The sequence below is a fragment of the Corvus moneduloides genome, chromosome 11 (genome assembly GCF_009650955.1).
Source record: "Corvus moneduloides isolate bCorMon1 chromosome 11, bCorMon1.pri, whole genome shotgun sequence".
NCBI classification, from domain to species: domain Eukaryota; kingdom Metazoa; phylum Chordata; class Aves; order Passeriformes; family Corvidae; genus Corvus; species Corvus moneduloides.
Window position 1 is genome coordinate 16,229,841 of NC_045486.1, and position 15,240 is coordinate 16,245,080.

Here is a 15,240-nt window from a genome sequence, read left to right on the forward strand (position 1 = left end):
GACCCGCCCCTGGCGGACGCCGGCACCGACCCCCGCGGGTTCCTGCAGTGACCCCGCGCGGCCCCGACCGCGCCGCGGGGAAATAAACAGCTCAGCGCCACCGGCTGTGCCCGCGCCTGCCTCGCCGCCGCAGCCCCGGCCTCCCACCGCCCGCCCCGCCGGTACCGGCCGCCCCCTGCAGGTGGGAGCTGCAGCCCCTTTTCGCCCCCGCCCAGCGCTTGTCATGGCCCCGTAGGAGGTGATGCCTGCCCAAGCCTCCAGCACCCAGGGCCCAGTTCAGCTGCTCCCAGGGACGTACGGCGCTCAGTCTTTGCGTGCAACATCCCCCGGGGCCCGCCGGACCTCGCTCCTGTGCTCTTACACTGCCCCGTGGTCAGGTACGAGTCACATCAGTCACCACCCCAAGCACCCCTTCTGGCCCCCCCGGGTGGCCCCTGCCTGCAGTGCCGCTGTAAGGGCACCGACTGCTCCGTGCTGACCGCCTCAGCCTCGGGCTGTCCGATGCCCACCCCGGCTTCAGCCCAAGCTGCCGTTGGTCGTGCCCCCAGGGCAGGCAGAGGAGGCCCACCGAGCACAAGGAGCGGGTTAGTCCATTAGTTACACATGCTGCAGACATTTATTGAGCTACACACTACACACAGCACAAAGACAAGTGGCACATGCACCTACTACAGCTGTTTGATTAGAACAGCCACGTTAACAGATTGTCCAAGCCACTGAGTTGAGCAAAAGGCATCTTGAAAGTCTGCGACAGGCTGGCACATGGCACAAAGACAAGGCAGTGACACACAACTGACAGACTGACAGGCCAGCCTGGCATGGTACTGGGGAGTAACACGCAGGAGAAGATTTTTTGTGTGTGTGTGTGTGTCTCACTGAGGGTTGCTGACACATGCAGCACCTTTCTCTGAGTCACGGGTCCTGGCACAGGGGCCTCCACACAGCCCTGGTTTCTCTCCCTCAGCTGCCCCCACACTGACACCCCCAGCCCCTACAGCACTTACCACTGCCCAGTGCTCACAAACCCCTGGTGCTCACTGCCAGACCCCCCTTTCTCTGTTCCCTCTCTCCTCCCTCTGACCTCAACACCAACTGCCCCTGAACAACTCTTGTTGCCATCTACAAATGTGCAGCAGTGAGAGGAGGAGGAGCAAGGCAATCAATGTCTACCCCTTCATCCACTTGCCATCATTTCCCACACACCAACCAGCTTTCTGAGGGTATGATCTCCTGTTTCTCAGGGCCAACCTGTATCGGAGTGGCACAAACTCTCAACACCCCCTCTGCACCTCACCTGCCCTCTACCCCTCCCCACCACCCTGCATGGCCCTGGGGCAGTCTGAAGCCTGGACAGGACCAGCAAGGTCCTGGGCCTGGTGCAGAGCCCACTTTCTGCACCTCACATCCTAAAGCAGCTTTCACTTTCCTGGGCCTCCTTTCACCCTTGTCCCATCCTATAGATTCTGGCATCATTATTAGCATCTTTTTGCTCTTCTTCCTGCTGAGGTGGCATCCCAGGGCTTTACCTGGCCACCTTCCACAGCAGCACTGCACACTCACCCCCTCCCCAACCATCCCCACCTGCCTCTCCAGCCCCCTTAGGCGACATCTCAGCAAATCCAGGTGGAAGGCCACTACCGCTGTTGCGACCTCTGCACCTTCCCTGGAGGGCTGAACACATCCCTCTGCAACTCACAACAGACCACACCACAGCAGTTGCCAAAATACTGATATCATACGGCACCAAACCCAAAAATACCAACAATGCACAGCCTTAAGCTCACTCAAAAGCCATCCATGTCCCCAAACAGTAACTTTGAGACCCTGTGACCTACTCCCACACCCAAGGCTTGCACATCCTGCCCAGTTACCTACCAGAGTCCCCAGCTGGACAGACCAGTCTGGTGGGGAGCAGGATGGGGGCTAAAGGCTGCTGGACAGGTAATGCTGCTGATGCTTTGTCATGTGATGCACTCACTGATGGGCTTGATTGGTTGCCCAGCTGGCAGCCCTGACCCTCCCTGTCCATCTGCAGTCACTCATGCTGCAGTCCCAGGCTATGGGGGCAGCTATAGACCTGACACACCTTGTCACACCTCCCACGGGTTGTTCTCACCAAGCACTGGAGACATGGAGCTCCATGCCTGAGCCACTTGTGTGGGCACAGAGCAGGGAGGGGCAGTGTCCCACCACCAGCATTGGCCCTTCCATCTCACCTACTCCTAGAGAGGACTCCCTGCACAAGCACCCATCCTCTGTCCAGCCTGCAGTGCACTTCAGGGAAAGGGATGGAGCCAGTGAAGGGAGAAAATAAACACACCATCTACACACATACTCAAGTGTCAAACGCCCTTTAGTGGTAGACAGAGGTGCTGCTGGCCGAGTGGCCCGGCCCCACTCCAGCCCCGGCTGTGCTGCTGCCGCCTGCAGTACCTGCCCTTCACCGGATGTGCACCATCTCCTCCAAGAAGGGGGTTTTCATGCAGCCCGTGCAGAGCTGATCCATCCAGAGCGGAGCCTCGTGCTGCAGAGGGGTGCGCCGGGGGTAGAAGGTGAAATTCACGTCGTAATTGAGCAGGCAGCTGATGGAAGCCATGTAGATGTCAGAGAAACGCACCAGCCGGCGGGAGAAGTACGTGGGGTTGTGGAAGGTGCGGAAGATGCTGCCAAACTGGGGGTTGAACAGGTTCTTCGTCAGAGACCTGAGAAAGAGATGGTGCTCTGTAGATAAAACTGTGGTCACAGATTCTTCCCATTCCCTTAGCCCTGGGCCACCCCACTCCCTGAGCATTAGAGGATGACCCCAAGTACCCAGGCCCCAAGCTGTGATGCAGACCAGTCCCTGTGCAGTGAGATGCATGAATATTCAGTGCACTCCTACTCTGTTATGGGCAGTGGCAGGAGCTGCAGTAGCAGACAGCCCACCAACTCCTCCCAACACTCCCCTTTCCCACCCTGCCTTCAAACCAGTCCAACCTCCCAGGCTGCAGGACTGCACTGCTGCATGCCCCCCACCCAGAGGCAGGTGACACCAGGCAGGACTAGAGTCCAACAGCTGCAGTACCATTGTCCCCAAAGCAGGTTACAAAATGGACCCAATGCAGGCCTGGGAGCCCCTAAGACATCTCACGTGTGAGGGGGGGAAAATGCTCACCTGATCTCCTGCCGTTCCTTCATCCACTCCAGCAATACTTGCTTTGACTCTGCATCCTGATACATCTGCAAAGGCAGCAGCAGAAAGCACGACATCCATCAGTCCTGCAGGCCACACCTCAGCTCCCTGCAATTTCTACTGTAACTCACAAACCCAGAGCCCACTGCACCAGGAAGATGAGATATTTCTGAGAACCAGGCAAGATGGTACATCCCCTCATCCCTGTGGCTGAACCCAAAATTCAGACTCAGAAGGCAGCATAGAACCTGTCCTGCTCAGGCAGGAGCTGTTTACCTGCATTCTCTCCAGCAGCCCTGTCAGAGCCTGCTGCCAGGTCAGGGAGTGCATGTACTGCTCCGTGTTTATGATCCGGATCTCCGTCTCCAGTTCAGGAACGATGGCTCCAGTCCTCCAGCCATGACGCAGCATGAGGTCCTGGAGGTCAGGGTGAAAAAACAACCAAGAATTCAACATAAAGACTGAAAGCCAAACACAACCCCAGTTCCTAGAAGAGTGGGTTTGTTCCCATTTTGGGTTCTCAGGGGACAGCCATCCATGGCCCATGCCAGTAACAACCATCTCCTGGTCACCAGGATCAGTTGCATGAAGCACCTAGAAAGGTGGGATCAATACCAACTGCTCTCAAATGCACAGACTTTACCCACAGGAAGTACTTCAGGAACCCTTTCTCCAGTGCTTGCCTCTGTCTGACAGCAGTGGGGAAGCCTGTGTGTCCTGTGGGGGGGGCAGCCAGCACAGCACAGCCCTGAGCTCTCAGAGCAGGCCCTGCCTTATCTCCAGCCCAGCTTCAGCCACAGCAGCCATGGGGGATTGCTCCCACCTCGCTGGAGAGCAGAGACATTCCACTCACCGCAAGGTCACTGTACAGATGGTCACCAAAGTAGAGCACCTTGGATCCACGCCAGCCCGTCAGCCTCAGGAAATCAAAGAGGTTGCCCTGCAAGTGACAAGAGCACAGAGTGAAACGTGGGTAGAGGCCACCTCACCACATGCAGGTCTGAGCAGTCTCATGGCATGTCAACCTGCTCTCTGCCCCACCATCTACACCCAGAGGTTTCTGTCCTTCGCCACCTCACTTCACTTTCTTCCCATGTGACAATCCCCTGTACATTCCTCAGCTTTTTTAATGCTAGAGGAAACGACAAAAACTCTTCCAAAGAGTTTTTGCAAACAGGGAATTCAGGGGAAATTCTGTGGTCTAGGGCACAGCAAATCAAGAAGACAACATGGTCTAAAAAGGCAATAAAAGGAGGCAGTTTAGAGGCCAAGAGACACCTAAATTAGAAAAGCCTGAGGATGGGCAAAGAGAACCCAAGGTGTTCTGGGTTTAGAAGTTGTTAGTCTCAGGTGATAATGATTTCACCTCACAGTGTGCACTGAGCACTGCCAAGCAAGGCTTTTGGAGGCAGGAGCTGATGACCCTGATGACCATCCCCACCCCAAAGTTTAACAACACCCACCTGTCCACAGGAATTGTTTAATCAAGCCAAAGAACCAGGCAGCCTGCACAGATTCACTGCTGAGTAAAACAAACCAAACCCCAATGCACCAGCTAAAGCACAGCACCAAGCAGCTTTCAAGACTTTCCAAACATCCATACGTGCACAGAAGGCACTTCAGGGCCTACCCTTCCATCTCCACACAAGTTTTCCACATGAGTCATGAAAACAAAACCCACTAGGGAAGGAAAAGGCCTCATCAATGCCAGCACAAGCAGTCAGTGCAAACCCACGAGCCACTCAGCAGCAACCCCTCCAGCCAGACTCCAGTGGCAGGACGGAGCCAGCACCCCCAAGCACCAGCCTGGCCAGAAAGCCCCCAAACACAAGGCAGCCCCCACAGCAGCCACTGGCAGCTGGCTCTATGCACAGCTAAGGCTGCCCAGAACCAGGGTGCTGGGTCTTCCGTTCCTGCAGCATCCCTGGAGCTGAGTAGACCTCCCTTAACAGCACAGAAACACAGGACCAGGCAGCCTCTGCACTTCCTGGACACACGGGAAGCCAGGAAGAGCAAGGAAATGGAGCACAGCCTTAGAAGGAGGACAGTCCTCTGCTGTGCTCCAGTCACCTCAAACAGCAGTGGACCTGACAGCCAGGAAACTTGTGCTTGGAGCTCCACAGAGCCACGGACCTGTTCTGAGACCTCCAGGTCCTGCCCTCCTTTCCCCCGAGATCACAGACCAGGAGAGGGGCAGGAGCACAGATTTGGCACATACAGAAAATACCACGTCTGTTGGAACAGAGGGACTAGAGGTCATTGTACTTCAGCTTCCCACTCCCTAGGGCAAAACACCAATCCCTGAGGTCCCATTCATGGGACACCCACAGCAAAAAACTGCCATCCAGCCCTGCTTCAGGGCACAGAACAGCTCAGAAGCCTCTGGCAACACCACCAGCACACTAACGTGTGGTCCATGGCCACTAACACTTGCCAGAAAGAAGCATATTGTGGCACTTCAAGAAACCAAAAATCCTGGAGACAGGGTGGGCTACAACCAGGATACACACTCTGTCACATCCTAAGAACCACAGTTAGGCAACAACGTTAATGCAGTCAGATAAACATCATGGTGGGGAAGAACTGGAGAGGAGCCCAAAATCCTACTCAGCCCACTTTCTTACCTCATCTTTTCCCTTCCTCAGTGCACCATTCACTTGGGTGAGCAACCTGTGGCCACAAGATGTTGCTGGGTCAGGAGCAGGATTTAATTCAGCAATAAACTCCATGGGTGAGGCGTGCCTTTTCTCATGAGGGAGCTGCCACTGGGAATGAGCTTTACTTGCATGTTCCCAGCTCCTAGCTCTTGGCAGAGTGCGGGACACTAGCCCAGCACTTTGGCAAACCCACCAGACAAGAGGCTTCCCAATAGCACTACTCGAGGACATGACCTACTTTGCTCCCACAGGTCAGGTCCCAGCTACTTGACCACAATCTCACTAACAGTTTCTTCCTATGGGATTGGACAGCTCAAATAACCAAGAACAAACTGTCCTAAAGCCAGAGGCAACTGGTCCCAGTGGACAGACCAGCTGCAAGGACAACACCCAGGGCAGCAAGTTCACCAGAGCTGCAGCTCATCCTTCAGACATGCTGCTCCTTCCAGGAGGGGAGAGTTGGACCCAGGCTTTGTATCCTCTTTCATGCTTTGTACCCTATTTGATCACCCTTGTTTCTTTATTCCCTTCTACACAAGTCCACCTTTTCCAACCTTATGGAGAACAATTTGGAGTGAGGTGTGGAAGATCTTTGCACGCACAACAGGTTTCAGAGAGCTGTGCCTTCTTAGCCTCAACTACCACACTCTTGGGAGCCCAACCAGGACAAGAGTTTCAGGACCAGGACATCAGAGGAGCTGAGGGAAAGGTTCACAATTGGCCATGCTGGACAATGTCAGAGCAGAGCTCCCAAGGTGAAGGTTTCATTCTACATGGGGGCAGGGGACATTCACTGGCACCTCCCACAGATGCAGAGGATGTTTCCCTACCACCCCATCTCACACTTTTTCCAGTGATTTCCAAAACTGAAGGCATGTTTTAAGTCCCCACCATTTCAGACTCCTGCTTCACACCCTTTATGTACCCATTCACTTTACCTCTTTGTAGATCTTTCCCTTCTCCAGCTGGTTTATTTTGTCCCACTGCAGTGAGCCTTTATCATCCAGTTTTCGAAAAGGTCTGGGGAAAAAAAAGGGGGAGATGTCAACTTCTTTTGATTTTTGATGATTGTTACCCAGCAACCAGAACATTTGAATCACAAAACTTGTTTACCTATGTAACAACTTGAAATAAAAGCTCTACATGAGTTCTAAGTGACCTTCTGGGCTTTCTGCACTATTTTCTCAGGGGAAGAGAAAGTGTGAAAAGGAAATATCTTTTCAAAATGCTTCCATTGACTGTAACCATTTCATGCCAAAATTCCTAACAATTCTTCTTGCTTTCACATACAGAGAGGAGGAAAATAACCATAATGACTCCCTCTGAAATGCCAAGGCCAAGAAGGCTTTGACATGAAATGCTTTGTGTGCTGTTCCATCCTAGCTATGCCCCAGCCCAACAGAGACCACAGAATTTCCTAATAGGATAGAGCAAGTCTGCAGAGAGAACGGAAAGCAGTCCCCATGCTGAGTTCAACAGGTGAACCAAGCTGTCTCCTGTTTTTCCTGAGGGCTTGCCATGACATCCTCCACTCCATGAGTGGATCTTAGGCACCAGGCAGCCATAGGTTTTATTTCCAAGAGGGCCAGATCATCATAGCTCCAGGCTGTGCTTGTAAAGCACTTCACCTGCAGCCCATGAAAAATCCTGTACCAGGCCAGCACAGCTTATAAAGCCATCCCATAGGTTTACTCCAGCATATGCCAATGGCCTGGGAAATGGGGGAGGAAAATACATACAAAGGAAAGGATAGACCAATCCCCCAACAAGTTCCGTAAGGAACAAGCAACGTAAGGACAGCAGTCTGTCTATCAACTAGCCCTTTGCCATCTCCTAGCTGACCACAAAACCCAGCTGCCACGAACAAAGGCTTCCAGAGCTGCCAGTTTCCAAACAGCATGCATCCAGTAACTAAACAAGACCCCAAAAAAACTCAAAAAACAAACCACAGATACTTGCTGTGGGGAAGAAAAGGAAAGATTTTGTCACACTCTCGAGACAAGAAATGGCCAGCTCTCATGCCAATTTCAGAAACACATTTTCTGCTTGGCTCTACACATTCTATCCATTTATTCCCAGACTGGTCACTTCTTGCCTCCTCAGAGAGTATCTGAGAGGACAGTGGAATGCTGAATACTTCCTGGAGCTAAACTATGCTTAGCAAACCACTGCTTTCTGGCAGGCCAAAGTAGCAGCTCCCTGCAGGGAGGGGCCCCAAGCCTGAGGCAGAACTGCCCTGGACACGTACTTCCGCCGGTCAGTGAAGAAGTTGGGCTTGTCCGCTTGCACAATGACCATGTCGAATAAATCGCGCCAGTTCTTGCCAACCATGTGTTTCATTCCTTTGTCCCTAAGGGCAAAGGAACAGAAAAATTAACAGATCCAGTACTCTTTTTTCACCCAACGCTGCATCTTTACAACAGTATGCCCTAACTTCACTTTTATTTCAGTAACAGAGAAGAAAACAGAGATTTGTGAACCCCCCAAGGCTGTCTCATTGTATGAAGTATTGATGCTGTGCTTTGTTTCAAGCTGTCACACACTTTCTTCTGCACCACTGGAAGCCCAGGGAAGTCTGTGATGCAGCAAACACTGCTAGAGGCAATAGAAAGAGTCAGCTCTAATGTTGTGGCCAGCCACAGCCTTGTAACTTCTTCAAAAAGTGAGATAAATGCTGTGGGTGCAACATTCACTACAAGCAGCTCCCAGAGAGCTCTCATGACTACTGCCACAAAACCCTGTCCCATACAAATTCCAGGTGCTCAGAGGAGGGAGCGCCCTGCACGGCTCTTGCTGTGCCATGGTGACCCATTGATGAGCAATAATGGTACTCACACAAAGCTAAAGGGACTGTTTGTGATGAGGAACAGTTTCTTCTTGTGGTTCACCAGGCGGTTTAGCACAGCATAGATTTCATCCCCGTGCAGAATATACTTTTCTGTATCAGAACGAAACACACAGCATCAATCAGGACACTTTGGCATAAGTCATGACCACACTTCTAATCAAACCAAACCAAACCTAGCCCCTATACCACTAAGGATAGAAAAGGTCTGAGTTAGATCCACCTCAGGTGGGCAGTCAATGAACCATCATGGTGACAAAGTGGCCCTCTTCATCCCCATCAGTCCTATCTAAAGAGAACGACTGAGGAAGTGATAAGTGAGTTTGGCACCAGAGCTCTATTTAACTCACCCATATCCTTTTCAATCCATTTGTACATCACTCCTTTCACATGAACATCTCTAATTGCATCCTAAAGAAAAAGGTAGGGGAAAAAAGTTTCAGTTTTATACATGGCATTCCTGTTTCCCAGCATGCAAACCTACTGCCACCACTGAAGACCAAGGCAGTAATGATACATGCCCTCCTTGCTGAATGGACAAAAACTCCATCACTGCCAAGCAGCAAAGCTTGCCCAGCAAGGCTGACCAAGATGCCAAAAGAAGAACAGGGTGGCTGGCTCAGCTGATGCAGTGTAAGGGGGAAAACCTCAAAACTTATCTGTGAAAGCACAAGTTCCTTCCTGCTCTTGGAAGGAATGAGCATGTTACCCCACTGGTTCCAAGGCAATAGACTGTGCCACTCCAAAACTATTTCCTGTCCCAAAACTGTACTGCCTCAGGCACTAGCTGGCTTTTCTTCCTCCCTGCGCCTGTGGAAGTTCTGCCAAATGTGACCCAAAGGATAGGAGCGTGGCCGGGGTGAACAGCAGCAGAGGACAGCATCTGTGATTCCAAGTTGCTCCCCACAAGCCAAGGAGGGCACAGCTCCTAGCCCTGGGTGACCAGTGTGCACAGACAGAGCAGAAGCTCCCACTAGGAGGGTGGCACAAAACACAGCTGGGAAGGGAGCAAGTTAAAACAGATGTTGTCAATGGCATCCAAATATCCTCTATTTTCCAGGCCAGAAGCCAAGATACAACACATTTTTGGACACACCCAACTGAGATTCTGCCCAAGTCTCCATCCAGCAAGATATGCCAGACATACAGAACTGTCTCCAGAGCAGCAACACAGTTTGCAGTGTTTGCACATGCAAATGCTTGTTTGAGCAGCACTGTTTTCACCCCTGATAATTTACAGAGGTAAACAAATGCTGCCTTTCCCCAGGACCCTTAAATCCCTGTTACACTGTCTGTGCCCCTTCAGGAGCTGCCCTTTCAGACTGAGCCCCACACTCACCACTGACATCACTACGGCAACACTTGGAACACGGTCACCTGATCTCATGGCAGTGCTGGGGAAACCTCCTCATGACACCAAAAACCATTTCCTTCAGAGCTGGAGAGAACCACAATTTACAGCTTAAATGGGGATGATGAAGGTGGAGGCATCACCACTTCAAAATGGAGTTTTAGGAGCTTCTTTCCACCATATGGATTTGAAGGGCAAAAAGGCAGAGATCACATCTCATTGCCTTACTGGAAAGAATCTGAACAGAGAGCAGGAGCTCTAACAAGAAAACAACTTTCTCTTAACCAGCACTGTCACTAAAAACAAGCAAAACTTCGGATTTGTGTCAAAACTACCTTTGCAGAGAAGAAAGATTTCAGTGTGCTCTTTCCCTAAACCCCTGCCCTCCAAAAAACAAAAGAAGAAGAAAAAAAAAAAAAGGCAAACTATAATGCTTCTGCAGGTAAAATCTTGGAGGCTTGGTAGGTGCCAAGCAGGGCTCAAAAAAATGCCTCCAAAGGGAAGCAGGGTAAACTGTACATTCTTACTCTCAAATATGAAGTGACCAAACTGGTGTGACAGGACTACTTTAATTACACGTCAGCTTCAGCCTTTAACATGTGTTCTGGTTTGGCCAAATCTAGAAATATATCCCCTGAGAGAAGGCAGGCTACAACCAGCCCTCCCCCACCAGGTTCGGGGAAAAAATAAATTTTCCTTGAAGGAAAGTGAAAGAGATAAAAACTATTTATTTAACAAACACACAGGAAAAAGTATATTGATGATAAATGATAAAACCTCCCGCTCTGCTGAGAGAAACCTGGGAAAATTTCAGAGTCCTTCCGCAGATCTCTCTCTCCCCCTCCTTGGAGCTGGGACAGGGTGGTGGGCCCACCTCCAGGGCCAAGGCCTTGGTGGAAAGTCCTCCCAATGTATTCTGACGTTGAAACAGTCCAGCAGAGAGAAAAGGGAAAAAATGAAGTCCCAGGAAAACAAAAGTTCAACTCTCCAGAGGAAAAGGAGCTGAGGGAAAAAAAACTGCCGAAAGCTGGCTGGAAAGGAAAAGCAAACCGGGCGCTTCCCTTCCCTCTCGCTCTCCTGCCGCAGCTGAAAAAAAGTCTCTATCTCTGTGTGACCTTGAACAAGCTGCAAACTGCTTTGAAAAAGTTTTGCTCAGTTTTTCCTTCCCCCTCTCAGGCTCAGGATAAAGGCATAGAAAGGCACAAAATTTAATTTCTGGGCATAGGGCAGCGATATGGGATACACATCATAAAGTCACCCTAAGACACCATGCCCCAGGGTCAGCCCTTTTGACTCAGTGCAGTGCCTGTAGCACTTAACCTGCTCCCAAACACACGGGCTGCATCAGCATTACCACCAAGAGTTACAGCAGTGTGTCAGGTTAAGCCAGTGCTGTCCTAACAGCTGGGCTGTGCAATTCCTCTGGGACACCTGTCTGCAAGCACAGAAGGATCTCTGTGCTCATGTTCACAAAGCATTTCTTTGCACTCGAACTTGGGTACTGCAAAAGGATAAGTTTTGCAAAAATGTTTGTTTATTCCCATTGTACAGGAAAAAAGCAAGAACACCTCTGGTGAGACCACATGATGGTCCCTAGTTTCAATATAGATTTCAGGCATTGCCACAGATTTTCTGTCATAGCTCTCTTTGCCTACTTCAGTTGCTCCTCAGGGACGACCACATTCTCCACCAAAAGGAAAAAGCCAGGATTAGTACTCAGGAGTCTGAGGGCTGGACCACACCAGTTGCCCTGTATTGAACATTTATCATCTATGGCAACCATCCCCCTGCTCTCAAGATTTCAATTAGGAACATGTCCATTTTGATCTCCAAAGAAGGTTCAGAAGAGACTCTTCGAAAAAAGCCTCAGGAATCAGCTGTATCCCCTCTTCCAATTTTCCCCACTCTGAGAGCAAAACCAACATCCAACACCCACAAAACATGTTAAGGTCTTTTGGGAAATGGGCTGGCACGTTCCTATCAAGCACCAACAGAAGGTCAGGACACACAGCTGACAGGTGGATCCTTATCACAAAGCAGCAGCACAGACATGGAGCTCCATTTCCCCATGGAGCCCCATGTCCCTCCCAGAACTGAACAGCAGTGGGTGAGCCTAAGATTCCCACAATGTACAAATCAAAAACCCTACTGAATGGAAAAAGGAATGCAATAAGGAAAATGTGTTGTCTGTCAGCATAAGTCAGCCAGAGCAGCAATCTCAAGCACTTAGTCTTGCCTACAGCATTAACTGAGAAGTCAAAGAGCCCCAGCAATGCTGATAATCCCACACAGCCCTTTCAAGTGCCACTTAACACCTTGGAGTAAATGACTCATGAAAGCTACAGCCACCCACTGGAAAACATCTCCAAAGGATCAGACTACTCTGCAGCTGCAAGGAGTAGAGGACTCTCAGAGCAGGCAAGGACAGGTGTTTTACAACAATCACTGTATTAAGTAAACTGTTTGGTTGTCTTTGAAAAATGAGATACTAAGGAAAACAGTTTAAAAGCCTGCAGAACCAGAAAACATTTACACAAGCTGTGTGACATATTTCCCATGGAAGGACCTTCAGCTTAAGCAGCCTAGGCTCTCCTGCACGAGATATACCAGCAACACCAGCTCTGTAGTACAGACAGAACCCAAGCATGTTCTGAAAACACAGCTTTGAATATTCCCTGGTAATGCTTTGATCTAAAGGGACAACAGAGCTGTCATATCAAGCTGGTCACTGCCAGCCCCTCGGGTTTGGGTGCTGCAGAGCTCACAGCTCTGATGTGGTGTGAGCTGTGGGGCAGTTGACATTTCACTTACAGATATGTCCTTGTAGAGATGCACCTGGTCAAACTCAATGCCATGAGTGATGAAGTAATCAATGACTGAAGAGAGCAGTGTCATTTCAGGAAGAGAAAAAATGTCCATAAACTGCTTAAGTGATGGACCCTGGAAAGCAAAAAACAAAAGGGAGACATTAAACCAAAAATACTGGGAAAAAAAAATAGCAAAGCCAACAAGCAAACTCATATCACCCAGCATCATCTGAAATATGTTCCGGGCTAACAAAAAGAAAAACACTAGTGTGGGAAGTCCCAGCCACTCAGCCAGTAGCCCTCTCTTCTCCACCAAAACACTAACCTTGAAGAAAGAGAGGTGTCTCCCTCACATAAATCATTGAACAAACCCAGCATCTTTAATACCACAGGGTGAAGATGGAGGAAGCAGGAAGTCAGTCCCAGACATTTTTATTTCATCCTCTGCTTCCCACTTGGACTCTTGGCATTAATAAGGGTGCCAACAGACAAAGCTCTGCTACAGCAGCAGACAAGGGCCTTGCTGAAGATGTCCCTTTGCTCATCTGAGCCAGGCTGTGACACAGGGCATCAAAGCTGCTCAAACCACGTTCCAGTGAGGTTTCACAAGGCAGTGTAAGACAAGCTGTTTGTCAATGCCTGTCTGTCACTACAGAAAACCCAGAGGAAAACCAGCTCCAGCCCACCCAAGTCAAGTGGAAATGGACAATTAAATCCTGACCAAGGAATAACTTCCCTTGCATTAGGCAAAGTTGCAGCTCTCACACACATCAATCACAAACCTATCAGCAGGCCAAGAGCCAACTTTGGCTCCAGAGAGAGCTTCCAATAAAATGAACTTTGCTTATTCTGTATGTACCACCTGTGCAGAGGACTGCAGTGAGTCTCACTTGCAAGATGAAGCTGGGATCAATTTTTTCATCTGCCATCGATAAAGTTCCAGACCAGATATGGGGACAGTTACTAAGGCCCCATATAGGGAAAGCACACAGACCTCCCATGAACCTGGTCATCAGCAGTGCCCTGGCAATCCAGTTCTATCCTGCCTGTGCATGAGCTTTGAGCAATCCAGGACTGACAGCTGCGAAGTTGCAATGCTGTAGGATAATACTGGCCCACTTCAGAAAGCATTTATTAGAGCTGTGTGAAAGACAGACATGAAAGCAGCATCCAGAAAACCACAGAAGGTGCAGATGGTGGAAGCTGACAGGGCCCCTGCTGCCTAATGACAAAAGTGTGGCCCTGTCATGCCAGGATGTAACAAGAGAACACCTCCCATTTAGTCTGGTTGGGTAAGGGTGGCACAAGACCAGCCCTCTGCAGCCCTATCTAAAGGCAATACAAATGGAGGTCAAAAGGGCAAAGGAACAACAGACAGCATTTTGCCTGAGTTGCATTACCAAAAAATGCTGCAATCAAAAGCTGTGCTGGTGTGCTGAGGGTTATACAACTTCCATCCACCCAGCACAGGACAATTTCACCTACAGAAGACGACAGCACAAAGGGCCACATACCACACATGGTGGTGCTGTTTAGGGATACTCTGAACCCTCCCAGCACTTCTGTCCATTTTGAAGTCTGGTTGCTAAGGGAATATTTCTCCCATAGCAAAACCAAAAGTTCCTGCAAACAGCCTCCACCTTTTTTCCTGTTCAGAGATTCTGGGAAAGAAGCAAGAGGGACAAAAGCAGTTCCTACTGAAATAACTAGGTACAGGATTTAGCAGAGCAATGACCTGTCCTACCTTTCAAGAGAAGAGACAAGTAAATGTTCAGTGTTAACAGCAAAGATTTACCTTGTCAGCTCTGATTTCATTTTTGAGCCTGTGCCATTTTCCTAGAAGGCAAATCCAACCTCTCCCAATTCCCTTTAGTGGCCTTGAATTCCCTAGCCATAGTGACAGGAGCCATGATGAAAATTGGACTGTGCTTTCAGAATGTTACATCTGCTTTCTCCACAACACTCATGAGTTCTCCACCCTCATTACAGGCCATCACATGTAAAGCCACCCCAGCTACAGTGTCTAACCCTGGGCAAGATCTGTGCCCATCTACTGCAGGTGTTGGGATGCAGCTGTCCACACACTCCTGCTAACAGAGAATCAGGAAAACCCTTAAGGGAGAGTATTTACACACTTCAGCCGTATCGGTCCCACTTCTCTTGTTGCCTGTTAGCAACCTTCCTGGTGCCCATACAGCAATATCAGCATGGCAGACTAAGGAGAACAAATCCAAGACCCCTATTAAAGGCTCACTCCTCACCAGTTCACTGCACTTGCTCACACCAGCAGTCACATTAACCCTTGCTTCATCTTTCTCACTGATGTGGGAAAATATGTCCCACTTAGTGGCAGAGGTTGAGTGGACATTGCTGAATGCAAATATCATTAGTTGTAAATACTTTCTTTC

At 50.0% G+C, this 15,240-nt stretch overlaps 2 protein-coding genes across 6 annotated transcripts in view; one reads left to right on the forward strand and one right to left on the reverse strand.

Annotated features, from left to right (window-relative positions):
- Nucleotides 1-6,987, forward strand: part of STAB1 (stabilin 1) — a 65,317-nt gene extending 58,330 nt beyond the window's left edge. For all 5 annotated transcript variants that reach the window (XM_032120858.1, XM_032120862.1, XM_032120857.1 and 2 more), the window contains one exon: nt 1-6,987. In XM_032120858.1, the coding sequence (XP_031976749.1) occupies nt 1-51 (51 nt within the window). In that variant the 3' untranslated portion in view covers nt 52-6,987.
- NT5DC2 (5'-nucleotidase domain containing 2) overlaps nt 2,336-15,240 on the reverse strand; it is a 26,251-nt gene continuing 13,346 nt past the window's right edge. Inside the window, exons 6-14 of the mRNA XM_032120867.1 lie at nt 12,837-12,965; nt 9,025-9,085; nt 8,665-8,767; nt 8,078-8,179; nt 6,768-6,849; nt 4,026-4,112; nt 3,449-3,589; nt 3,155-3,219; nt 2,336-2,702 (exon numbers count right to left, since the gene is read on the reverse strand). Coding sequence (XP_031976758.1) covers nt 2,441-2,702; nt 3,155-3,219; nt 3,449-3,589; nt 4,026-4,112; nt 6,768-6,849; nt 8,078-8,179; nt 8,665-8,767; nt 9,025-9,085; nt 12,837-12,965 — 1,032 coding nt within the window. The 3' untranslated portion in view covers nt 2,336-2,440. The remainder of the gene's footprint in view (nt 2,703-3,154; nt 3,220-3,448; nt 3,590-4,025; nt 4,113-6,767; nt 6,850-8,077; nt 8,180-8,664; nt 8,768-9,024; nt 9,086-12,836; nt 12,966-15,240) is intronic.